The 26,724-nt window shown below is 39.4% G+C and overlaps 2 protein-coding genes across 3 annotated transcripts in view; one reads left to right on the top strand and one right to left on the bottom strand.

The window, feature by feature from the left end:
- LAMA3 (laminin subunit alpha 3) overlaps positions 1-26,724 on the top strand; it is a 319,129-nt gene that overhangs the window by 71,584 nt on the left and 220,821 nt on the right. For both annotated transcript variants that reach the window (XM_078153463.1, XM_020968691.2), the window contains exons 3-8: positions 2,056-2,173; positions 3,050-3,168; positions 3,340-3,510; positions 7,374-7,465; positions 10,852-10,967; positions 15,888-16,006. In XM_078153463.1, the coding sequence (XP_078009589.1) occupies positions 2,056-2,173; positions 3,050-3,168; positions 3,340-3,510; positions 7,374-7,465; positions 10,852-10,967; positions 15,888-16,006 (735 nt within the window). The remainder of the gene's footprint in view (positions 1-2,055; positions 2,174-3,049; positions 3,169-3,339; positions 3,511-7,373; positions 7,466-10,851; positions 10,968-15,887; positions 16,007-26,724) is intronic.
- LOC110195786 (paraneoplastic antigen Ma1 homolog) lies at positions 18,463-21,703 on the bottom strand. Its single transcript, XM_020968693.2, has 2 exons — positions 21,134-21,703; positions 18,463-20,572 (listed from the first exon to the last, which is right to left on the bottom strand). Exon 2 carries the CDS (start codon positions 20,459-20,461, stop codon positions 19,076-19,078), a length of 1,386 nt encoding a protein of 461 aa, XP_020824352.1. The 5' UTR covers positions 20,462-20,572; positions 21,134-21,703; the 3' UTR covers positions 18,463-19,075.

The raw sequence follows: 26,724 nt of genomic DNA, 5'->3' as shown, positions 1-26,724 counted from the left end.
GAGGGGTGTCTATTTTACATCAGCAGATGTCCTAGCGTCATCTCAAACTCAACATGTCCAAAATAGACCCTCTCTTCCCCTAAAACTTGGTCTTCTAAACTTTCTTATTTTTGTTGAGACCATCACCATCTTTTCAACAAACTAGGTTTGCATCCTTGAAGACGTCCTTCACTCCTCTCTCCATCACCCTTCACATCTAATCATTGGCCTCGTTTTGTCAATTCTTTTGCTGTTGTCTCCTTACTCCACTCACATAATCACTTTCCTAGTTCAAGTGCTTGCTACTCCTCATCTAGGCTATTACCATAGACTCTAATTGGTCTCCCTGCCTTAAGTCTCTTGCATCTCCAGTGTATTGACCTCATAGCTGACAAAGGGATCTCCCTAAATTATAGATCTGACCACATCACTCCCCTTCTGAATAAACTCTAGTGGCACTCTATCACCCCTAGGATGAATAATAATAGCTAATGTTTATACAGCACTCTAGGATTTGCTGCGTAATGTACATATACAATCTCATTTGATAACCTCATGAGTTAGGTGCTATTACTGTCTCCATTTTAAGAAAGATTAAGTGACTTACCCAACATCACAAGTATGTGTCTAGGGCAGAATTTGAACTGAGGTCTTCCTGATTCTAAGTTCAATACTCCATCCACTACACTACTTGTTGTCTCAAATACATACTTGGCTCCAACTTGCCTTTCTAGATTTATTTAACATTACTCCCCTTCATGCAGTCTATGGTCTAGCCATATGGCCCTTCTTTTTGTTCCACACACGTGACATTACTGCTCCCATCATCATGCTTTTGCAGAAGTTGTACCTTATGCTTTGAGTACAGTCCTTTGTAGCTAATTTAGATATTTATAATAGTCAAAATGACTTATTTGCTCAAAGTTGTTTTTTTTTTTTGCTAGGCAATGGGGTTAAGTGACTTTCCCAGGGTCACACAGCTAGTAAGAGTTATATGTCTGAGGCTGGATTTGAACTCAGACCCTCCTGAATCCAGGGCCTGTGCTCTATACACTGCACCACCTAGCTGCCCCCAAAGTTGTTCTTAAAACAATATTGCTGTTACTGTATACAACATTTTTTCTTTCTCTTTTTCCTCCATTTGTCCCTGTCCTCTCCCCTCTCTTTTTCTGCCTTTCCTCTCTACCTCCTTTCTTTCTTTCTTTCCTCTTTCCCTCCCATTCTTCATTCCCCCTTCTCTCTCTTTCCTCTCCCATTCTCTTTTTCTCTCTATAAAATACATGTACATCTATAGCCTATAGCAGATTGCATGCCATCTTGGAGAGGGGTGAGTAGAAGGACAGGGGAAATTTAGAACTCTAAATCTTATAAAAGTGAATGCTGAAACTGAAAAATAAATAAATAAGTAAATGAATGAATAAATAATGAAATAGAATACATGTACACACATGTATGTATATATGTTACATATTTTTACTGAGGGAAACCTTCCCAACAAGAGCTATCCCAAAGTGGAGTGGGCTGCCTCTGTATGTCATGCTTTCTCCCCCACCAGGAGTAATCAGACAAAGTCCAGATGACTGCTTCTCAGGATGTGCTGTGCTGGGGGTTCTTGTTCTAAGAAGATGCAGCAATTTTACAGTGTTTAGAGAGCTGGCCTTGAAGTCAGGAGTCCTGCCTTTGAAACCTCCTGGCTGCGTCATCCTGTGAAATTCGCTTACACTCCTAGGGTCTCTGGCCACACTACAAGACCATAAGTTGTAGAATGGTTACTGATCTACTTTGTTGGGGTGATTTTTCTCATGCCATTGAGATCACGGTTCTAGACTCCCAAACAAATTCTTATTCAGGAGAAGATGGCCTCTGGAATTCCTTCCAGCTCTGAGGTTCTGTGATTCTGTGATTGAATCCCTGACTTTGAAGGATAAATTAGGTGCTTGGTATCAGGAACTTATTGCCTCACAGTTTTTTTTTCTTTTTCTTAGCTCATGTTATGAATGAATTCACATAGCCTACAACTTCAGCCTCTACTACTTGTAGTTGCATGAATTTCTTCATCTTTTTTGTCTTCGATAGCTTTTCCATGTGGCCTATGTGCTCATCAAATTTGCTAATTCTCCTCGTCCTGATCTCTGGGTCCTGGAAAGATCAGTAGACTATGGAAGAACTTACTTGCCTTGGCAGTTTTTTGCTCGTAAGTAATATACACAAATGTGGGTGCTCTGAGGCTTGCAAAACACTGTTCTCTCATCAACTCTCATCATATCCATCCTCATCATGGCAGACTAAAAGTATTTGCAAGAGGTCATCAGAATATATTCTTTGAAATTTTAATCTTTAGATAGAGTTAGTGAAGTACTAGTAACTTATACTCTTTTGAAATACAACTCCTCAGGCACATAGTAGGTGCTTAACAAATTTTTATTGGATATGTGCACATGCAAGAGTTCAATCTTAAGGTACCACCACATGGAAAAGTGGAAGGTCAGAATGTCTCTCATGATGAAGTCCCTGTTCATTTCTCTTAGGTAGGTAGCTATGTGTCCTCCAGTAGAACAGTCTCTTTCTTTTACTCAATAGTGAGAAAGGCTCACTGCTATGTGAATGAGTATTGTCTTGTGGACCACCTAGCCTGCATCTGTATCCATCATGTAGAGAGACTTTCTGAGGATGCCTCTAAACCATATAAGATATTGACATTGGAAGGACATTGCCTATGAAGTGACCCATAGGGATGGGTTCTCCACAGTAGATTATTTAGGGGTCAATTTGCCTGCTGAGGACTTGAGTCTCATTACTCCAAATATTGCTGTTGAAAGTCAAGGGACTTAGAGTGATATGAAAGGTGGCATCTTGAAATGCAAATAAATGTTACACACACACACACACACACACACACACACACACACACACACACACACATATAGCCACTTAAAACTATAATGTGTCAGTCTGTACATTGATTTTTTCCTAGCGCTTAGTTTTTCATCTCTTTATATCAAATTAATATAGAGCTGAGACTTTTCTGTGGGCAAATTTATATTTCAATGTGAAAATGCTTCCTTGTTAGACTCTAAAGTAGACTGTTGGGAACAGTTTGGGACAGAAGCCAACATACCTATCACTGAAGACAATGATGTTATCTGCACCACTGAATATTCTCGGATTGTACCACTGGAAAATGGAGAGGTGAGTGTAACAAGGGAGGTTGTAAGAAACGACATTCAAAAGTGGACAAAATTTATGGCAGACATACTGTTCTGACAATGAACAAAAAGCAATCAAGATCACCTGTTTGGAACACAGTTTGTTAGCGAACTTTCCTAAAGTTTGATGGAAAAATCTTTTATGGTTTACTAGGTCGTGGTTTCTTTAGTAAATGGTCGTCCAGGAGCAAAAAATTTTACATTCTCTCCTACTCTGAGAGAGTTTACGAAGGCAACCAACATCCGCTTGCGTTTTCTCCGGACCAATACCCTTCTGGGACACCTGATCTCTAAAGCCCAGCGAGACCCGACAGTCACTAGAAGGGTAAGTAATTTCAAGAGTTCTTGGTCTTTGGTTTTTAATTTGGGTTACTGAATTAAATTAATTTAATTAGTTTTAGAGCAGCGGTTCTCCGGGTGTGGCCCACAGGGGTCTGTGGGTCAAAACCGTTTTCATAATAATTGTTCCTGTTTAGTCATTTCCAGTTATGTCCAACTCTTTGTGAATAATACTGAGATATTATTTACCTATTAAAATACATCTCCCTTTTCCAGCTATATAACTGTGTGAGGCTGGATTTTCTTCATCAACCTCAACTGGAATACTGTATCGCAATAGATTGAATACATGAATATGAGAATCAAACCATCTTCTATTAAGCCAGACATTATAGAGAATTACGAAAATATGTAAAACAGTGCTACTCTTCATTATTTTTTATAAAAATGTTATGTTAACATGTAATTAGCTTTTTGTTCAGCAGATATCAACAGATATAACCCACATAAACACAAATTCTTGGTCTGTGTGTGTATGTGTGTGTGTGTACGTGTGTGTGTGTTCCTTTTTAACAAAATAAAACCAAAAAGACTGCTGGTTTGGGAAATCAGTAATGCTGGTGGTAAAGGAGATGGTTTCATTTGAATTACCAGGTCTGAATTGGAGTTGGTTAATTTCTTTTGTTGCTCTTTATAATCTATTTACCTTTGTAAAGCGACTTATAATTTTCAAAGAACTTGAACATGTGCTCTCTCATCTGATGCCTCTAACAGCTCAGTGAAGCTGGTAAGGCAGATATCATTATCTCAGAGGTAATATGACAAATGATAAAAGGTTTGCTTTGCACTCTGAGCGTGTGCTGTTTTCAGACATCAAAAGAACACTATTACTTCATGTTCCTTTCACTTCATTCCTGATAGTGGAGAGGTCTCTCCAGTGTAACCATGATTGTTGAAGTGTTTTTGTGATCGTAAGGCATGGGAACATTTCTCTTGTGAGTTATACCCATATGAGGGTTTGGGGAAGTAGGGTAGGGAGAGAGAAAAGAAATTTTTCTATATTTTTCTAATTTTCCCGTAGCCTGGAAAACTTTTCAAAGGGGCATTGAGGAATGGAATAAGCATTTACTAAGTGCCTACTGTCTGCCAGGTGGGGCAGCTAGGTGGTGTAGTGGATAGAGTGATGAGTCTGAAGTCAGAAAGACTCAGCCCCTTGAGTTCAAATCAGGTTTCAGACCCTTATTAGGTGGGTGACCTTGGGCAAGTCATTTAACCCTGTTTGCCTCAGTTTCCTCATCTGAGCTAGAGAAGGAAATGGCAAAGCACTGCAGTATCTTTGCCAAGAAAACTCCAAATGAGCTCACCAAGAGTTGGACATGACTGAAACAACAAAATGTGCAAAGCATTGTATTGAACACATTATAATTATTATTTCATTTGATAATGGAGGGAGGGCTAGCAATCCTATGGGTGTGTGAGTCGCCTGCCTACTACCATTAATGCCAGGTTGTACCCTGAGGAATCCTGTAAGAGGGCTGGGGTCCCTGGGCAGGGACCAGGTTGGATCATAAATAGTATACACTATGGGGTGAGGGGATAGACTAGGCTTCTTGATTCGATTGAAATTGGAATGAGTTTTTATTGCTCTCGGTCATTTGGATCTAAGCCATGATTCTGGCCTTGCTGATTTTATTAAGTTGAATATCTTCTGCAGCTGCTTGAGTTTGAACTTCGCCCTTTGCTTATGATTTTTTTTTTTGCATTGATTAGCTTTTTACCATTTGTTCAGTTGTTTTTCAGTCATGTCCAATTATTTGTGAGCCCATTTGGGGTTTTCTTGTCAAAGATACTAGACCGGTTTGCCATTTCCTTCTCCAACTTATTTTACAGATGAGGAAATTGAGGCCGACAGGGTTAAGTGACTTACACAGGGTCACACAGCTAGTAAGTGCCTGAGGCCAAATTTGAACTCAGGAAGATTAGTCTTCCTGACCTCAGACCTGGCACTCTGTCCCCTGTGCCACCTGGCTGCCCTTTCTACCAATTGCAGAAATGCGAAGTCGTGACCTCTCACAATCTCTAAGGTTCCTATAGTGGAGAATAAAATGGAAATTATCCTTCAATACAGGTTATGGATGCTATAGGGATAAAAAGCTAGTCCTTACTACTTATGGGGAGGTTGGCCTTTCCTAGTAGCAGATGAGAAATCTCTTCAATTGTCAAAATTGAAGTCTGAGTGTTGACATATAAAAGAAAGTACTGTTAATACTGGGTAATTCTGCTGAAAAGGCTGTAAGTCATGGTTTCATCAGGAAGCTCTGACAGTTTTTAGCCAGGAAAAGCAAAGTCATGTCATTAAATGATTAGAAGTCTTTAGAATGATTATTTAAAAAAAAAAGATTAAATAAACAATCCTCTTTTCCAATTCAAAGACTGCTGCTGACAAGATTGTTCTCACTGGCCTACCTGAGGCTATACCAGCTCCAACTTTACTGCCATAATAATTTGGAGGAATTGAGAGAGTGCCATCTTTCGATAGTAAGTGGGCAACCCCGGAGTAAGAGCAATACATGTGTGCCTTATTTTAAGCAATTCAATTTATGAAAATCCTGGTATAATAATAGCTCAAGATTATACTCTACCTTTTGCAAAACACTTTCCTCACAGGGGCACCTAGGTGGCACAGTGGATAGAGCACCGGCCTTGGAGTCAGGAGGACATGAGTTCAAATCTGGCCTCAGACACATAATACTCACTAGCTGTGTGACCTTGGGCAAGTCACTTAACCCCAATTGCCTAACCCCCCCCCAAAAAAAACCACTTTCCTTACAACAACCCAGTGAGGTAAGTAGAGGTAGATTTATCATACCCATTTTGTAAATAAGAAAGTGATGCTCAGAGAAAACAGTGTGGTATGGCAGAAAGAATACTAGATTTGGAATCAAAGGTCCTGGGTTCAAAACCTGTCTCAGATTCTCACTAGCTGGGTAACCCTGGCAAGTTGCTTAACCTCTCTCAGCCTCAGTTTTCCCATCTGTAAAATGAGGATAATGATAGCACCTGCAACACAGGGTGTTTATGAGGATCAAATAAGATACTGTATGTAAAGCACTATTTAACCTGTGTAAATCTTAGCTATTACTACAGCTAAGGGCTCGGCTCTTCGTCTATAAAATGAGGGGATTGGACTAATTAGTTCCCTACTAGATCTAAATCGTATGATCCCTATGAAGTGACTTATAAGCAAAAGGATAGTAGAGTGCCAGAGCTATGATTTTAAAACAGATAGATTAGATAAATTAGGAAATGATTAATTGCTTTACCAAAGGCTTCGCAGTAGGATTTTTTTTTTAATAGTAAGCAAGTCTCCCCAGAGACCTGGGGCAGCTTTGTGGTTCAGCAGATGGAGCATTGGGCATGGAATCAGGAAGACTCGTCTTCCTGGGTTCAAATCCAGACTCAGACATTGCTAGCTGTGTGATCCTGGGCAAGTCACTTAACCCTGTTTGCCTCAATTCCTCATTTGGAAAATGAGCTGGAGAAGGAAATGACAAACTATCCCAATGTCTTCAACCAAGAAAACCCCAAATGGGGTCACCAAGACTTGGACATGAGTGAAAACAAGTGAACAACAAAAGATTCCCCATCTTCTACCCCCTACATTTAAAATGTAATATGATTTACAAATAACCTCACATTTTACTTAAAACTTTTCAGGAACTGAGCTGTTCATAAAGCAAGGGCCACTTGTAATATAACTACTGTTTGTGGTGGTGAGATTGTTGGGAAGAGGGGAAAAAACAGAAGGAGGGAATGGCCAAAGTGGGCTGAGCATTGGGGAATGGGAGCAGGTGGGGGAGTTTGTAGATGTATACTCAAACCTGTGTGGTCATCTCTGCTCTCTTTCAGTATTATTACAGCATAAAGGACATCAGCATTGGTGGACGATGCGTCTGCAATGGCCATGCAGAAGTGTGCAGGGCCAAAGGTCCTGAAAACCTGTAAGTCTATTGTACGTGGTGGCATTTTCTCCTCCCTCTAAAGCAGGGATTCTTAACCTGTTGGTCATTAACTTAAGAACGTGAATAACTATGTCAATATAATAGGATCAAATGATGTATTTGTTAAGTATTAGAACAGGGAATGGCACATAGTAGGAGCTTAATAAATGCTTAATTCCTTCCATTCTTTTTATCCCTTGCATTTCATTTTACACATTTAAAATATTCTTCTGTGAAGCGATCCACAGGCTTCATCAGATAGCCAAAGGGGTCCATGACACAAAGAAGGTCAGGAAACCCTTCTTCAAAACAAGCTAGTTGTATCAGGGCTGGCTATTTCAAGGGATCAATGTGTTTTTCACATTATGCAAATAATGCCAAGCAGAGAAATAAAGTGGATTATTTTTAAACTACTTATGTAGCCATACCATGACAGAGCAATAGAAGCCAGTGTTTTTAAAGCTTGTGTCATTAATGTACTCTTGTAGCAGAGAGGAGTTTTTATTCAAGGAGAAAAAATGGGTTGGATATTAGACATGCAAATCATTTTTTCCCTTAACATTCCATTTCATCTTTCAAAAGTACATAATTTATGGGGCAGCTAGGTGGCACAGCAGATAGAGCAAGAGTCAAGAGCGCCCAAGTTCAAATCTGACCTCAGACACGTAACACTCACTAGCTGCGTGACTCTGGGCAAGTCACTTAACCCCAACTGCCTCACAAAGAACAGGAAAAAAAAAAGACATAATTTCTAAAGAGTGATACAGAACAGAATTATTTTTAGTAATAAAATAACTGGTATACATTTATGCATATAAGAAAAATCTCATATATTTTGGAGTTCTAGACATGTATTTGCATCTGTGTGGAAATTCCTATCACCAGTACGGACCAGGAGCTTGTCATCTTAGAGAAATCAGAAAATATTGAGTAATTTATTCATGGTTTTACAGCAAGTATAAACCACATGCAGGATCAAACCCTGGTTTTACTAACTCCAAGGGTAGTCTATTATCCACTACCTTGTAATCTCCTATATAGGTGGGGTAAATAGTTACCTACTTAAATGATGGAAATTGATGGGAATGAAGAAGCACCTTTAATTAAAAAAAAATCTCCCCTACCAGCTTGAAATTCTCAGACTTCTTGGGATCTATATCTTGCCACTAGACCCAGATGGCTCTGGAGAAGAAAGTGAGGCTGGTAACTGCACAGCCATGCCCCACTTAAGTCCAATTCACTTGCCTATCTCCCTGATGTGAAGGAAGGACAAACAACAATCCTCAGCCTTCTTCAAGGGTTAAATCATCGTTTTCCTCAATCTATTTATCTCATAAATCCCTTGCTATCTATGATTTCCATTAATGTTTGTGTTCTTTCTTGTTCTGAATATCAAGGAACAGAAACAGAGCCAAATCCACCTCTAATAAATAGGGTTTATTAATAGCAGACAAACCACTCACTCATGAAAAAGTATATGAGACACATGTTTCAGTCTCACTGCCACTTGCGAGTCCTGTGAGTTTCGGTTCTGGGAAATGAAGCTATGTATGTAACAGGAAATTGGCTCTGTCCAGAACTACAGACCAAGTTGGGGTGCCCCAAAGTGAGCAGGGCCTGTAGGGTTTTATACTGAGGAAGCCAAAGCCACCTAGAACCCTTTATAAGTACCCCAGTATAGGGATTTTAGAATCTAGGGGCTCTGAAGTACACCCATCCTGAGTACTATCAGTAGAAATAAAGGGATTGATAGAATTCCTTTGGTATCAGAGGCCATACTTATAGTGAGAAAATTGAGATCCTGAGGGATTGTGGCTTATCCCAAGTCACATAGCTAGGAAGTGTTCAAGGTGGTCTTTGAATGCTGGCCTTTTAACTGTATTGCACCATACTGTTTAGAGCGCATCTATTAAAAGATTTCTTAAAACAGCAAACATTAGGGGCAGCTAGATGGTGCAGTGGATAGAACACTTGCTTTGGAGTCAGGAGCAACTGAGTTCAAATCTGGCCTCAGACACTTGACACTTACTAGCTGTGTGATCCTGGGTTAGTCACTTAACTCCATTGCCTAGCAAAAAAAACCAACCAAACAAAAAAACAGCAAACATCGAGCATATGACATTGCTGAACGTAGTATTGAATATTCACTCAATAAATATTGTGCCTAGTTTTCAATTAAGCATAAGAGATTTTGGTAAATATTTTTTACTAATGAGATGAAGGCAATTTTAGGACACTGAAAACATTATAAGAATATATAGCATCTAGGAAAAAGTTCTTCATCTTGTTGTGTTATGGACCCCATGGCAGTCTGATGAAGCCTTTGGACCCCTTCTCAGGGAAGTGTATTTCAATGCACAGAGTAAAATACATAGGATTACAAAGGAAGCCAAGGATATTGAAATGTAATTATCAAAATATTTAAGAAACAAGTTCACACACAGCAAATTAAGAACCCTTGAGCTGGGAAGAATCCTGCAAATGTTAGAAATTTCCAGATCATGGTTCCCATCTACTTCTGAGGTAATCAAGTGAATATATTTTCTCCTTTATCCCATTGAGTGACCCACAGGCCACAGAGACTTATTTTTAGTTTTCAGAAGCATATGTTGTTACACAAAACAAGGTGTAACTGAACACGAATAAGTTTTGTGATGGCTAAATTGGTAGACTAAAAATGATGCCAAGAAAGGGGGGGGGAGAAGGAAATTAGATTCTTGCCTATTTGCCTCTGTAAGATAACTTAGCTAGGTGGTGCAGCGGATAGAGCACAGACCCTGGAGTCAGGAGGAACTGACTTCAAATCTGGTCTCAGACCAGATACTTGATACTTACTAGCTGTGTGACCCTGGGCAAGTCACTTAACCCCAGTTGCCTTATAGTAAAAGAAAGAAAGAAAGAAAGAAAGAAAGAAAGAAAGAAAGAAAGGAAGGAAGGAAGGAAGGAAGGAAGGAAGGAAGGAAGGAAGGAAGGAAGGAAGGAAGGAAGGAAGGAAGAAAGAAAAAAAGAAAGAAAGAAAGAAGAAAGAAAGAAAGAAAGAAAAACAAACATAAAAAAAGTCGTTAAAAAAAAGATAACTCAGACTTTTGCTCTTCATGAAGTTACTGAATGTTTGTTAGCGTGGTCCCTGGGAGCAACGTCTCAGTATTGAAAATAACTGTTTTGCCCATTTTCCACAAAACTGAGTACAAGATATGGATCAAGGACATAAAAACTCCACTTGCCTTTCTTACAAAAATTTGTGAAAAGATACTGCGAAAATGCCTTAGAAATGTTAGTATTTGTTTGCCACGTTCATTTTTATTTGCTAAATTAACATGCAGGAAGTAGTTTCCTTTCCTTGAATGTTTTCCAAAGAGTGAGACCAATTTCCTCCCAACACCCAGGTTTCAGTGTGAATGCCAGCACAATACCTGTGGGGAGAGCTGTGGCCACTGCTGTGCAGGCTACCACCAGAAGCAGTGGCGGCCAGCAACGGCTGAGAGGACTAATGAGTGTGAAGGTAAGTGGGAAGAGAGAGCTAACGGAAGTATCTTTTTCTGTTGTTTTTTTTTTAATTTAATTTTTGGCTAATCAGTATTTATTTTATCTCCCTCCCAAACATGCCAGAACTTGCAAGCAAGGAAGCATTGTTACCCTTCTAAGTAGTCACCTTGGGAGACAATTCACTTATTTTAATGATGCTGTCAGAGTTCTGAACATTTTAGGATCTCCTTTTGGAAACGCCTTCAGAACTTGAAGTGGTTGTTAAATGAATGAATAAATGATTTGTTTCAACGACAGCAAATCTTTGCCTTCAAGAGTGTGTTTAATTTTTAGGAGATACATCAGTCACAATCAAATCTGTTAAATGAAGTGGGTGTTCAATCTAGGTAATTCCAGTTTTGGTTAAACAAAACAAAACAAAACAAGATGTGAGCTTAAAGTGATAAAATTGATTTCCTTTTGTGGCTTCCAATCTCTCTCAGAAGGCAGTTCCAAGAGGAATTCCCAGCATTTTGATCAGTTCATTCCAACAAAGCACATTTATTAAGCACTTGTTATGTGTCAGACATTACAGCAAGTACTGGGGATAAAAAGACAACAATGAAGCAATCTCTGTCTTCACATTTTACTGGATCAGCATCTCTAGGCTGAGAATATAACCTCCCACGGTGGTTCCTTCGAAGGACATCTCTCTCTCTCTCTCTCTCTCTCTCTCTCTCTCTCTCTCTCTCTCTCTTTCTCTCTCTCTAATACATATCTATCTCTATTTCATCTGTATCTCTATCTCCATCTCATCTATATCTATCAATTTATCTCATCTCTATCAATCTATATCATCTATAACTACCTCTATTTCATTTATATTTCTATCTCATCTCTCTATATCTATCTCTATCTCATCTCTATCTATCTCCATTTCATCTATATCTATCTTATCTCTATCAATCTATTTATCTGTCGCCTATATTTGTTTCTGTCTCATCTACATCTATCTATCTCTATCTCATCTATATCTATCAATCTATCTATCTGTAGGTTTGTCTATCTCAAATAGATGTCCTTCATACATACATACATATATGTGTATATATATATATACATATACATATGTGTATATATATATACATATACATATGTGTGTGTATACACACACACACACACACACACACATATTCTGATATGTCTATTAAATTATAAGATGTTATCAAAAGGACTTGGAACTGGAAGGGACCAGTAGAAGTCATTTAGTCCAAACAACCCTCATAATTTATAGGTGAGAAAAATGAGGACTAGGGAGGTAGAAACCACATAGAGAATAACTGGAATGTGTCCCCACCAAGAGTCCCGCATGGATGGCATCCCTTCCATTCTCTGATGAAGCTTTGGAGACTGACTGTGGGCAAATCACTAAACTTCTTTCAACGTCAATTTCCTCTTCTGTACAATGGGAATTAATGATAGCACCTACCCTCCCAGTGTTGTTGGAAGGATCCAATGAGATAATATATGTTAAGTACTTTGCAAGCCTTAAATTGCTATAGAAATGGCAGCTATTATTTGAGAATGGGAGGTGGTGGTGGTGGTGGTGGTGATCAGTAGGGGCTACTCCTGTTATGACTTGCAGGTTGTAGTTTCATATATTCCGAATAATGACTAATCCATCAAAGCCCAATAATTTTGCAATTTGATTAGTGCCCCAAATCTACACCACCAGTGAAAGGCATTTTCATAACCATGGTAGCTATGCATTAATCCAGCATGTGTAAAAAATCAAGGATGTTTTCAGTGTAATGTTCCTAAGCTGTCAGTATGGTAGAAAACTGCATATAACCTATGGAAACTAGACACGTTAGGGCTTATTTATCAAGTACCCTCTGAATTCCTTTTGAATTATGTTGTTTAAAGGTAATCTTCCTCCTTAAGAAATAACTGACACAGTAAATATAGATGACTCGAAGTTGGTTTTCATGGTGCCAAAAATGAAACTAAAATCAACAAGCTTTTTTATGCTTTAAAAAATGGTGCGTCCTAATGTGTAACAGCTGGCTGCTTTTGTTTGCTTCCTTGGCTGCTTTTGTTTGCTTCCTTGAGGTCATTAGATAATTGTATTAAAATATATATACACATGTATTACCAAGAAAAATTGGATAATTAGATCCAAGTAACAATTATAAATTTCCATTAGTGGATACAAGTTTTCTTGGTGAAAATAAACAAATAAAGAAATAAAGAAATCTAGGAGCAGCTAGGTGGTACAATGGATAGAGTACGGCTCTGGAGTCAGGAGGACCTGAGTTGAAATCTGGCCTCAGAAATATAACATTTACTAGCTGCATGACTCAGGGCAAGTCACTTAACCCCAATTGCCTCACCAAAAGAGAAAAAAAATTCAGAAAAAAGGTTTTTCCTCTTGGAATTTTTCATTTTGATGAAATTTTGTTTATCTGAGACACGTTTATAAAGCATCAACCATATACCAGGCACCATTCTAAGCGTCAAGAATCTCTAGATCAATATGACACATGCCTTGCCCTCTGGGAGAATGGGGATGGGAGTAGGGGAAAGATAAGTACATGGATAACTGAGATTAGGAAGGGTGGCAGAAAGTAGAGGTTACAGTCCATTTAGAAATCTGAGAGAGGTTTCAAAAGGGTTATGACCATCTGAATTGAGTCTTAGAGCCCCAAGAGGTTGACAGCTTTCAGAGATGGGAGGTAAAAGAGAGCCTGTACTTCTGGGTCTTCAAGATCACCAGAGGCCCCCCAATTCTGGGAGCCAGAAGCACTAGAGGTCTGTACTGGGGGAGACCCAGAAACCAGAGATACTGGAGGAGTTGGGCCATAAGAGTCTCACTGCCAGAGGCTGGAACCTGAGGTGTAGGGCATTTGGATATTCACAATCCTCCTTCATCTTAGTATGACAATAAAGAGCGGGTTCCCAGTGTGAGGGTTTTGGTGTTTTGTTCCCCCCCCTCATTCTGGTTTGTTAATTTCATTCACATTCCCTGTAGTAATACTAGAAAATCGATCACTAGGGAATTATTGACCTAAGCAACCCCCTCCATCGCCCTGCTTGCCTTAACCTTTTGTCCCCTAAAATCATGAGAAAGAAGGGACTGATGCCACCCTCCAAACAAGACACTCCATCTGCTGGTTCTGGGAATTTTCACTAATTGTCCCCCAAGCCTGGAAGCTTTCCCTCTGCATCTCCACCTCCTGGCTCCCCTGGCTTCCTTCAAGTCCCAGCTAAAATCCCACCTTCTATAAGGAAACCTTTCCCCATCCTTCCTAATTCTGGTGCCTCCATCTGTCGATGGTTTCCAATTTATCCTGTATGTAGCTTGATTGTTTGTAATTATTTGCATGTTGTCTTCAATGTTAGACTGTGAATTCTTCAAGAACAAGGGGCGTCTTGATATTGTTTTTTGTATCCCAATGCTATTAAAGCAAATAGAGGGTGCTTAATAAATGTTTATTGATAGACTTGAACCTCTGGGGACTAGAGGATGTACGTGCCTTTCATCTAGCTCTCTCTCCTTTGTATGGCTAGCAGACTTCCATCTCTACCTCCCCTAATCCCTATAATTCAGTGTTGTTGCCTGCCAGGGTGAAAATAACCCTTTCCTTTGCATCCACTTCCCCCTCAGTCATCACAGTCCACCTTAGCCATAATCCTCCTGATCCCTATTCTTATCTACCTTCCTTCTTCATTGTGCCCTTTGGAATTCCAATGCTGTTGTGAACAAACTTCCCTTCATCCTAGACTTCTTCCTCTAATAGGCATTTATGGAAACACCTTCTGGTACCCTCTGGAAGATTCTATGTCTTGGGTCACCCTTCTCCAATACAGGCTAACCTTTCTTTCATGTCCCTTTACTCATTGGGCTAGGAGTAGAAGTAGGCATACTCTTCCTCTTAACCTCTTTCCTCCTTTGAAGTACACTCCCCATCTATGTCACCCTGTGCAGATCTTTCCATAGTCATCTGTTTGCCTCTATGTCATTCTCTTTCCTTCCTCATACTGAAGGACTTCAGTATCCTTTTGGCCTCCCAATTTATCCATCTCCTCAGTTCCTATGATCTACATCTTTACTCCACTATGGCCACACATAGAGTTGGTCATACCTTAATTTTCATCATTACTCAGAACTACCCTCCATGACATGTAACTCTGAAATCCCTCTTTTTGATCATACCTTCTCTACTTCCATCTCTCCCTCTTCTTTGGTCTTCCTAAGCCTGTATTTATTTTTCCTCACCTTGACCTCCAATCCCTCTCTACTCCACCAGTTTTACCAGTCCATCACCCTTGCCCTGGCCTCACTATAGTGGAAAGAATTCTGCAATTGGAGTCTGGAAAGACTGGAACTCAAATCCTAACACTGACACTTTCTAATTCTGTGGTCTTGGACAAATTATTTAATTTCTGAGCCTCAATCTTCCTATCTATAAAATAGGGATAACAATACAGTAGTACTTACCTCCCAAGGCTGTTATTAGGCTCAAATGGAATGATGTAAAGTGCTTAGTGAACTTCCATTAGAAAAGAAGGATGTGGATACTAGGAGGGTTACCATAGTGGAGAAGCGGCTCCTAGGAGCTTATCTCTTATGGCCTCCTTCTTCTTTGCAATGTAGGAGGTGAGATCACGTACTGAAAGTGACTTTGTAAGAGCCCTACTTATGCTTTGATTGAAGACCTTAACTTAAAAAAGACGGGCGGGAAACAAAACTTCCCATCACCAAACTAAAAAAAACTATGCTCTTCTCATGGTTTTAAATTGGCTTAAGAATGAAATTTCTTAGACTTTCCCATCGTTCCCTGATATCATAGAATAAGTTTTACTGGAAGCCACTGAGGTACACTATTATTTTCAGGAAATTACTAAGGGCTTGCCTCCAATGATGGAGCATTAATTTAGTGTGTTCTTTCCTTAGCTTGCAACTGCCATGGTCATGCCATGGACTGTTTCTATGATCCTGATGTTGAGAGGCTTAATGGAAGTTTGAACATCCATGGTGTTTATGAAGGTGGAGGGGTCTGCATTAATTGTCAGGTAAGAGGTTATTCAAGTCACAGTTGTTTTTAATGGACTTTTAAAGGAGGTAAACACCAGTAACATTTACTCACAGAATATCCTATGAGAAGTGAGATGCATCTAGAAAAAAGATAATTCTAGCTTTCATATTGAGAGTTGCTAATAGTTGTCTTTTAAATTTCCTAAGAAAGGTAAGATATACCCTGGCAAACGAATTATTTATACCTGGATAGTTCTCTACTTTTTTTGTGTGTGTACAGAGATCTTTGCTACTTACATGCTTCCTAGATGTGCAAAATCAGGCTGAGGAATGTCCCAGGCCACATTCGCCACCATATTCATGTATTCTTGATAACAGAGGCAGCTACTTGGTGCAGTGGATAAAGCCCTGCACGTGGACGCAGGAAACCTTGAGTTCAAATTTTTGTTTTTGTTCTAGTCCTGTCTCTTTGTGACCCCATTTGGGGTTTTCTTGGAAGATACTGGAGTAGTTTGTCATTTCCTTTTCCAGCTCATTTTATAGATGAGGAAACTGAGGCAAACAGGGCTAAGTGACTTGCCCAGGGTCACACAGCCAGGAAGTGTCTGAGGCCAGATTTAAGCTCACGAAGATGAATCTTCCTGACTGCAGGGCCAACACTCTATTCACTGTGCCACCTAGCTATCCAGTCCAAATTTTGCCTTAGACATTTATTAGCTATATAGCCAGAGCAAGTCACTCAACATCTGTCTGCCTCAGTTTCCTTATCTCTTAAGCAGAGATAATAACACCTACCTCCTAGGGATGTTGTATTGAATGAAATAATATTTGTAAAGCACCTAGCACAATGCCTAGCACACAATAGGCACTTAATATTTGTTAAAATTAAAAATTTGAAAATGAACAGATCACAATGTGAAAGGTCTTTACTATGGTTGCCACAGGGCTTTTTTTTGGGGGGGGGGTCAGGTTTAGAATTTTCTATATGACTTAGAAGAAGACTTCACAGGATCTGTCAAGGACAACAGAGCTGACTTGGGAACAATAGGATCCAAAAATATCTCAACAAGCTAGGACAATAGCAGTGAATCTTTTAAGATGAAATTTAATAGGGATAAGTGTAAAGTCCTCTGCATGCACAAGTAATGGATGAAGGAGATAGACATTAAAAGCTCAAAGGCTTAGAACCTTCAGTAAGCTTGACATGAGATAGCAGTGAGTCATGGCTGCTAAAAACAAAACAAAAAACTTTAATAGAATCTTAAGTCTTTATTAACAAAAATACAATATCCAGATGAATGGAGATAACCATCTACAGGACTCTTCACCAGTAGGACTAACATGTTGGTTTCTTAGTGCTCCATTTTAAGAGGGGCATTTAGAAACTAGGATGGGTCCAGAAGGGGGCAAATAAGATGGCAGGTAGATTATATTGAAGCAACTAGAGATTTTTAGCCTAGATATTGAAGACTTAGGGAGAATATAATAGCTGTGTTTAAATACATAAAATTCTATTTTATGATAGGGGAATTGCATTTCTTTTTTGTAATTCTAGAGGACAGAATTAGGACCAAGGAGTAGAAGCAGATTTTTAGATTGGTATAAGAATTTTGCTCCCCAGCAACAGAATAAGCTTGCCCTGTGAATTAAAGAGCTCCTGATCACTGTATATGTTCAGAAGCGAGAGCTGGAGAACTAAACCTTTTTTTTACCCCCAGATATTTTGAGGTGGAAATTCCTGTGTAGTCCACAGACATGCCCTCACTCTGAGCCCCGAGTTCTAGGTCCCAGGTATTTTGTGGGTCAGAATTCTCTCCAAATTACAGCTAATAAGCCCCTATTGATATGTTTTACCTTTATCAATGAACTATAGAACACAAAGCAAGTAACAAAGGTTTTTAATTAAGTAACAATGTAAGTAAAGAACAGAACATTTTCCTCATAAACTTTGAGCTCAGTCTCCTATGAACATTATGTACTCATTGATGAGAGGGAGACCTTCATAAGAAGTATGTGTGGCTTATCAACACATGGGGGGAGGTGCCTGTGCAGGTCACGTGTATGGAGGAACAGCTCACACCTCTGCAGCTGTCTTTTACTGACATCACAATGGCCTTGCTTTCTACCAAATGTCGGATTTCACTGGTCCCCGCGTGATGCTCTGTCTCGGCTGATTTCTGTCGTTTGTATCTCTAGTCCAGATGAGTTGTTAACCAGCTTCTTCACCTGTCACATCCACTGGGGGATGTTGTGGTTAAAAAGCCTCTCTCTTGAGAAGCCCAATGAAAGGAAAGGTGTAGCTTCTTTAACCTACTCTCCATTTCCCCACCTCCAGTAAAATACTTGCAAAGTACATGGGCATATACATAACATTTTGGGCACATATCATTTATAGCATAATAAACATCATAAATAAGATATTTATATGCAATTATTATAACTGTTCTATACAGTCCCATAAGGGTGTAAAGTAAATAATAAGCACTTCTAAACCAAATACATACCAGTGTATACATTTAAAACAAAATATTAATTCCTTGTAATATATAACACAGCATATATAACACAATAATGTAACTGTAACACTGCAATTAGCAGTATAAAATGTGTATGTTATATGTCAATGAAGCATAACAATATAACAAAACATTAACAATATGGAATATACTATCTAGATTACATTTGCATATGTAACATGTTATAGACACTCAGAGAAGGGGTATATGATGTATTAATGTTATCCTCTGATGACATAAATATCCGCTTTCTTCCATTTTCTCTGGTAGCTAACTAAACTTGTTCACTGGGTGAATGTCATGGGCAGCACCCACTACTTCTTATATGGGATCCAGTGTATTATACAGCTGTACTAATGGTACGATATTACACTGCACCGTGACAACTTCTTTCATTCTCTCAACAGCAAGGTGACCCTCCTGGGGACAAAATTTGAGTCCTTGAGACTCTCCAAATTCTTCACGTATTTGTTTCTGTTGCTTGTCATGCTGGGACCACCAAAGCAAGGCAGATTACAACAAAGTTCATCTCTCCTGATGGCACACTCTTTTGTGGAAGATTCCCAGGCATGGCAGGCAATGAGTTCTGCCTTAAGGTCTTCGGGATCTAGGGTCACTTCTATCTCCAGATCCATCATCTTTATGTACAGAAGGCAGTCTGGTGGACATCAGCTTCTGTTTAACCAATTCTATATTTGCTCTTTGGGTACATCCTGTATTTGTGTGTCCATCTAGGCCACAGTTGCAGCAGAATATCCCTGGGCCCCTCTGTCTTTGCTCTACTGGCCATGTTCTAGCTTCAGGCCTGTTTGATCTCTGCCCGCACAATCTTTTGTCTTTTTTCTGGGAGAGGTGGTACCGAGCAGTATTCCACTTCTCAATGGGCATCTTATGAGTTTCGGCCTTTGTGCCTGGGTGACTATGGTTCGGTTCCATTCTCGTTTCCAGAGGCGATATCTGAGAGGATGTTTTGGAAAGCATTCTTCTGTGTTGCGGAGTTCTGTCTCCACAATCAAGTCTGTTCTCATACAATTTCACTATAGCCATTAGCTCTTCATATCCAATCCGCTGTTTCTCTTTTTCCAATTTAACTATTTGTGCTTGTAGGTCTTTATTATCTAACAGTCCAGAACTTACTTGGGCCAGTCTAACAGTATTCACTTCACTGGGCCTTACCGCTCCTTTGGCAACTAAATTCTGCAGCAGTTTGTCCACTCTCATGACAAACTCAGAGGGTTTCTCTCCCTCATGCTGAAAGGTGGTAAGAAGCTGGACATAGGTTTGCTGTGGAGTTTCTGCACCACCGTATTGTTTATCTAGCTTTTGCAGACATTCTAACACAGTAGCATCAGGGGTCTGTAATTTCAAAATACGTATAAGATCAAATGCTCGTCCCTTGAGACTTTCCATTAGTCTTTTCTGTTTTTCCATATCATTCACTTTCCATTGCTTCAATATTTCAGTGGCATGTTTTATCCAAGAGTCATACAGTTCCTCTTCAGGAGGACATGGATTTTCCCCAGAGAAGCTTCCTAATTTGTCAAATTGAGATTCTTGCTTGAGCTCGGACTCATCTTGCTCACTCTCTCTGGGTCTGGACTCCCCTCCTACATGTCTCACATCATCTTCAGACAGTCCTTCCCTTTGCAGGACAGTCTTGACCTTCCTTTCTATCTCTTCTTCCTCAGCAGGGGGTCTAATGACTAGTTTCCAGGTATTCTCTCCTACAGTAATTGCACTAGGGATTTTAGAATAGCCTATGGGTTCAGACAACTTACAGAAAACAGATAAGGTGAGGTCTGTCCCTTCATGTCGTTTGGTCAGTACTTGACATTTTCCCAAAATACTTATTGCATTATATAAGACATTTTCAATGTCCTTATCTGTTAGGTCATGAGGTACTCCTTTAACAAGTAATCCTCTGTGTAAATCCAGGTGCATAGCTATACACCACTTTTCTAAAGTTTTGTCATCCATAACTTTTTCCCTCCTTTTTAAGACACAACTCAATCACTATAGGAATAAACTATTTGTCAGTGGCACCTCAACTTACTGTATAACAACTCAGTAGTTATTGAAAGGTTTGACCTGTTTAAAAAGAAAAGAGAAAGAAATATTGGAAAACCTTGGTGACTAATCACAGCCTGAAAAAAAAATTCCCCAATGGATCCCCACAATACATAGGGAGTTCAAAATGGAGATCCCAGATGATGATTTCTTCAATGGATTTCAGGGCGTCCCAATTAGAGATCTGAGAGGAGCCCTTACAGTATAGTTCACAGGGCCCCCTTCTCCCCCTGGAGTCCTAGTTAGCTGCACCAGGTTCTGGTAGTTTGAGGATCATGGTCCTCTCCAAACCATAGCTCATAAACCTTCACTGATGTGTTTTACTTTTACTAGTCAGTCATGGGAAATGGTTTAAAAGAAAGTTATTTTAATCAAATTGCAATGAAAATTATCTAATGTAGAGAACATCTGCTCACAAGCCTTGAGCTATAACTACATATACAATGGAGAAAATGGACCCTCATAGGAAGTATGTGTGTGGCTACCACACACGTGGACATAGGTGGCCAAGGCACCAATATAAAGGAATGTTCTCACAGGAAGCATATGTGTCTCAGGCACATAAATAGAGGGACAACTCACGTCTCTGATGCTGCAGTTAAAAGTTTTCATCAGCTGCTGCTATCTGTGATTGATGCCACTATGTCGCCACTATGCCAATATCGCTGTCTGTTGTATCTCAGCTGTCCCCTGCCAGACACTGAGTCTCAGCTATTCTTCTACCACGTGCTGTATCTCAGCCACTCCTGGTTGGGCTTCTTCCACTGTTACTCCAACAGATATGAAATATCTTTATTCCAGCTGATCTGTCAATCAGCTACCCAACCGCTTCCACAGTTTGGTGGGGTTGGGGTGGGGCATGGGCTCTGTGTGCTCACGTCTGATGCCTCAGCTATGGGGATAGCTTCAGTGCTAACTAAAAGTCAGTCTTCTAGAGATGCTGTGATCAGATTAGGCTTTTTCTAAAGACTCCTTCTGCCTTCAGCCAGCACTCTCAGCCAATCGCTATGAAACTTCCCACAGCCTTCACAGTCAGCTCTCTCAAACCAATGGTTAAGAAATTCATCAGTGCCATGTTGTACCAGAAGGTACAGTGGCAAAGGCAGAGACTAAGGGTCAGCTATACCCTTTGAACTCTGCTTAGAACTCTTCTGTTAACTGCTTCTCTTCTTCTGAACTCTTCAAGTAACTGCTAAACACTTCTCTGAAATGCCTTAACCTTGGTCTTATGTCCTTCAGTTCAACTGTCACCTAACTCATGGGCAGAAACCCATGTAGTCCTTAGGTCTTCTCATATTCTCTGAGGTAAATTTTTCTAAGGGCTAAAAGAGAAAAGAGATTGAGTCACTCTGAGTTAAAAAAACATTTTGAACCTCACCCTCTCTGTTCAAATGCAAATTGTAACCACCCCTACCAACTGGAAAGATCTGAGAGGCTATAGACCTTTGGCCTCTTCCCCTGCCAACCACACAAGTCAGTCTGCTTGCTCCCAAGTCTCCCTACAACTGTCTGACATTTTGAAGAGGGAATGCGCTCATTCCTACAAAGGTTTAATTGTATTGTGTGTGTGTTTAATGTCAGAAGAGAGATGATGGTAGTTAGATAATTTATACTGTTTATGTGTTTCTATTAGTGGAAGACTTGGAGTCAGAAAGACCCAGAGTACAAATCTATCAAAATTTTGTTAAAATTCATAAAAGAATTGAATCATATTTCTTATAAGCAATATTTTTAGGAAATAATTATATTGTCTTATATAATGCATGTTAATTCATTGAGTTTGGAGGGTTTTTTTTTAAAGGAGTGGGGTCATCATTGAATTACCAGTCAGGACAGTGGGGTCCTAGAGAAGGAATTTTATTAGTGAAAGTCCTCTGGGACATCATGTCTGGCCCAGACCTTAGGGCAGCTGGTGAGAAGATGGCCAGGGAGTGAAACTTCACTCCTAACTGGAGCTGAGCTTAAATATAGTTGGAAACTGGGAAAATCACCAGTCTGGACGATGGAGGTTACAGGATAGTAGTTCTAGCCTTCAAAGGGTTAAGTCCTTTGGGTCATAGTGGGACCTTAAATGCTCTATGTGGGAATTGACAAAATGTTAATAAGAATGAGTTAGTTATGGGGCATATAAAATCTAGAATTCATACGCCAGAGAACGAAAGGTAGGGAAACGAGCCCAATATGGTTTTGTCTGGCCAAGATTATAGATGTTTTGAGCCAGCCTCATGCAGTTGAATCACACATGCATGGCCAGTGCTTTCACAAAATAAAGTATACCAAAATTATCACTTGTCCTGAGTAAGTCACGTAACACTATAGCAGTGTAGCATTAAACCCAAAGATCCCAACTACTTGGGTAAAAAGGGAAGAGTATTTGAAAAAAAATTATTGGGAAAACTGGAAAAGTCTGATTAAAATTAAATTTAAACTAACAGTTCACATCACTCACTACAATAAACTGCAATGGGACCTAGGACCTAGATTTTTTAAAAAATTCACGTTACAAACAAATTTGAAGTAATAGATACTTCTTACAACTATTGATAGAGAACAAGTTCTTGAGCAAACACAGGGCAAAGGGGACCCCAGGAGAGAAGACAAACCATTTTAATCACAAAAAAGTAAAATCATTTTGCTCAGGTGAAATAATTTTAGTTAAAATTAAAAAGAAATTTTGGGATGGGAGTAGGGGGAGAATAATCTTCACAGCAAGCTTCTCTGATTAAGTCTGATATCCAAGATATATAGGGAATTGATTTAAATATATAAGAACATGAGCCTAGTAGTTCTCAATGAAGAATTTTAAGCTAAGCCACAGCTATATGAAAAAATGCCCCAAATCATTGATAGTAAGAGAAATGTAAATTAAAACAACTTTGAGGGTCTATATCATACCAATTTGATTGGATGACCCAAAAAGGAAACAATATTTGGTGGAGAGCATGTGGGAGAACAAGCATGCCAACGAACTGTTTGGCAGAGTTATGAATTGGTCTAGTCATTCTGGAAAACACTTTGGAATTATACCCAAAAAAGTCACTCTGTTGTGCATAACCTTTGACTCAGCGATAGGGCTACTGTAAATACATCCCAAAGAGAGCAAACAAAGGGGAAAAGGACCCATATGCATAAGTACTGTAGCCAAGACCTGGAAACTAAAATTCCCTAATTCGTTAATTAGGGAATGAATGAATGAATTATTAGAAGGAAATAAGTGCCTACTATGTGCCAGGCACTATACTGAAGACTTTATAAATATCATCTCATTTGAGCCTCGTGGCAACTCTGTGAGGTAGGTGCTATTATCCTCATTTTACAGTTAAAGAAATTGAGGCATTCAGAGGTTAAGTGACATGCTGGAGTGTGTGTGTGTGTGTGTGTGTGTGTGTGTGTGTGTGTGTGTGTGTGTGTGTGTGACACAGCTAGGAAATGTCTGAGGCTGGATTTGAACTCAGGTCTTCCTGATTCCAGCCCCAGTGCTCTATCTACTAGACCACCCAGCTGCCCCTAAATTACAGTATGTGAAGATAATGGAATATTAGTGTACTATAAGAAATGATGAAAGGGTTAGATTCAGAGAAACCTAAGAAGAATCACATGAACTAAAGCAGATTATAATGGGTGGAATCATGACAAGTGGGAGTGAGCAGGGCAGGATTGTTAAAAAAAAACGCCAAAAAAAAAGAAGAAAAGAAAGAAAAGAGTGTCATCATCATTTTAAAAAGATGAACAGAAAAGAACAAAAGGACATTCAGGAAACACAAATAGGACAGCTTTGAATCATATTCTTAGTAAATAGGCATTTATGAAGTGCTTACTATGTGCCAAGCACTGAGGATACAAATAAGGGTGGGTGGGGAGCCAGTCCCTGCTCTGATGGAGCTCAGATTTTAATGGGAGAGACATCAAATAAATAACTAGGTATTAATCTCAGAAGAGGAAGAGGATACCCTGTACTGCTTTTGTGAGTATTTTTTTCCTGTCTTTGATTTCTCTTTTCCACATGAAGTTACTGATATCTTGTTGGGGCAAGTTGTATTTTTCCCCTTCTGTCAAACTTTAAAATAGGTATTCTGAAGTTTGACCTTTATTTAGCAAAAGTATCTCTAATGCCACATTCATCATGAAACAGCCCCAAGGAAAGAGGGCAAAAGGTATAGCACTTCCAGAAGAAAGGACCGTTTCTTGATCTTTCTTCCTTTAATAAAACTGTAGCAAACCCTGCTTAAGACTGAAGTATCCCCACTTTGTTTTGATTCTTGTGGATTGTTTTTCTCGCATATTTAAAATGCAGACTTGGGCCCCTTTCCTGAGGGAGAGAATATCTGAGTCAAGTTTTTGCTCTGCTCCATGGATTTCCTTCTCTTTCAGTGCACTGATTTCCTTGGCTTTCCAGATGTTTTACATCAAAGATTAAGAGCTGGAGATGTCCCTTCTTTGTTCTGACCATTTTCTGGATTCTAGGGACAGGTTCTTTTCTAAGTCACCACACCCTTGAACTTCATCACTGTGAGGTCTAAGCAGGAATAGTGCTTTTGATAAAGTCATCCTACCAAGAGGAGATACTTTGATCTGAAAGGCATCTCACTATCATGTAGGACTGTTGTTACCAGTACGCTATGCCTGTGGGCTGACAATTTGCCAGTACGTACCAGCATTAATCAAAAAAGCCCTACCCATCAGCCACAGCCAAAGATTCTTATCGGAGAAGCAGGGATGAAAGCTGTTGTTGATTTCAAGTACCTTGATGTAGTACAAAGAACACTGAAAGCAGACTTGGATGGTTTGGGTTTGGGTCTGGGTTTAGGCTCAGACCATATTTGGAATTAGAAGATCTGAGTTTGCATCTCAGTATTATCTGTGTGACCTTGGGCAAACCTCTTTGGGCCTCAATTTCTTCATGTTCAGGATTGGAAGGACTGAATCTAGTTCACCACCCTAAAATCCTATGAACTGATTAGGTGTATGACTGTAGGCAAGTCACCAAATTTCTCTGACACTTAGCTTCCTCTTCTCTGAAATGAGGAAAATCGTTTTTGCACTACCACCAGCCTCCTGGGGTTGTTATGAAGAAATCACTTTGTAAATTGTAAAAGTACATTTATGTGAGTTAGTAGTAGTAGTAGTAGTAACAGTAGTAGTAGTAGTAGTAGTAGTAGTAGTAGTAGTAGTAGTAGTAGTATTTCATGAGATAGGAAATAAAGAAGTTGGAAAATATCTCAGGAAGACCACATGTTCTTTTAGGTGCCATGACCATTTACAGCTTAATTTTGGGTAAATTTATGGAAATTATACTTTTTACAGACAAGACACCTAGCTTCCTCAACAATTTGTTGTTTAAGTGTTTATCTGCTTATCGAACACTCTCCCCATTCCCCCCCTCTCTTCCAATATCCTTAAATAACCAGACTCTATCTAGCCTAGTGCTTCTCCTCTCCATTAATAGATCATGGCTAGTGACCCAGAAACACTATGAATACAAAAACAAATATAGAAATAGGTGGGAGCAAGTGAGCAAAATAGTGTGGAATATGATTATTGCACAATAGTCTATTTCTTCAGAAAGAGGAAGGATTTTCTTAGGTACCTCATGAGGAAAAGTATTGAGGAGAGAGAGGTAGAAGGAGCAGCTAATGGCCTTGAAAATTGCCAGTGTTCTCCAACTGGTTGGCACTTTAATAGCTAAAAGAAGGCAGGGAGTTTATGAGTAGCACTTGATAGGAGCAATGCAAACAGGTATGGAAACAGGTGGGGCAAATTCTGGGCAAGGTATGGAAGGGGTATTAGCTCATCTAGACATCTTAAAAAAATTCACATTGTGGGAACTGTTTCTGTAGTTATCTCTACCTGGAGTATATGTGCTAAGATTGTGCTTTTGCCTAAGGAAATGACCAATTAATTATATATGCTGCAAGTACTAGCTGATTTCTCTGATAGAGGACAAGATAAGAGGGCTTAGGAAATACCTCTTGTGCTAGGATATGTTAAACATTTCTCCTTACAGAAAAAGGAAAATAAAGATTAAATTAGTGGTTAATAATAGTTGAAATTTAGTAGGAAAGTTTATTTAGCTTCATTCTTCCTCTATGTGTATCCTGACCCAAGTTTCTTTTTCAATATATTTTCATTTATTTCATTAAATATTTCCTAAATTTTTTTAACATTCAATTTTT

The sequence above is a fragment of the Phascolarctos cinereus genome, unplaced genomic scaffold, assembly GCF_003287225.1.
Source record: "Phascolarctos cinereus isolate Bilbo 61053 unplaced genomic scaffold, phaCin_HiC Scaffold_4;HRSCAF=312, whole genome shotgun sequence".
Taxonomy (NCBI): domain Eukaryota; kingdom Metazoa; phylum Chordata; class Mammalia; order Diprotodontia; family Phascolarctidae; genus Phascolarctos; species Phascolarctos cinereus.
The sequence above is the reverse complement of the archived record's forward strand: the minus strand, read 5'-3'. Positions and strand labels throughout refer to the sequence as shown.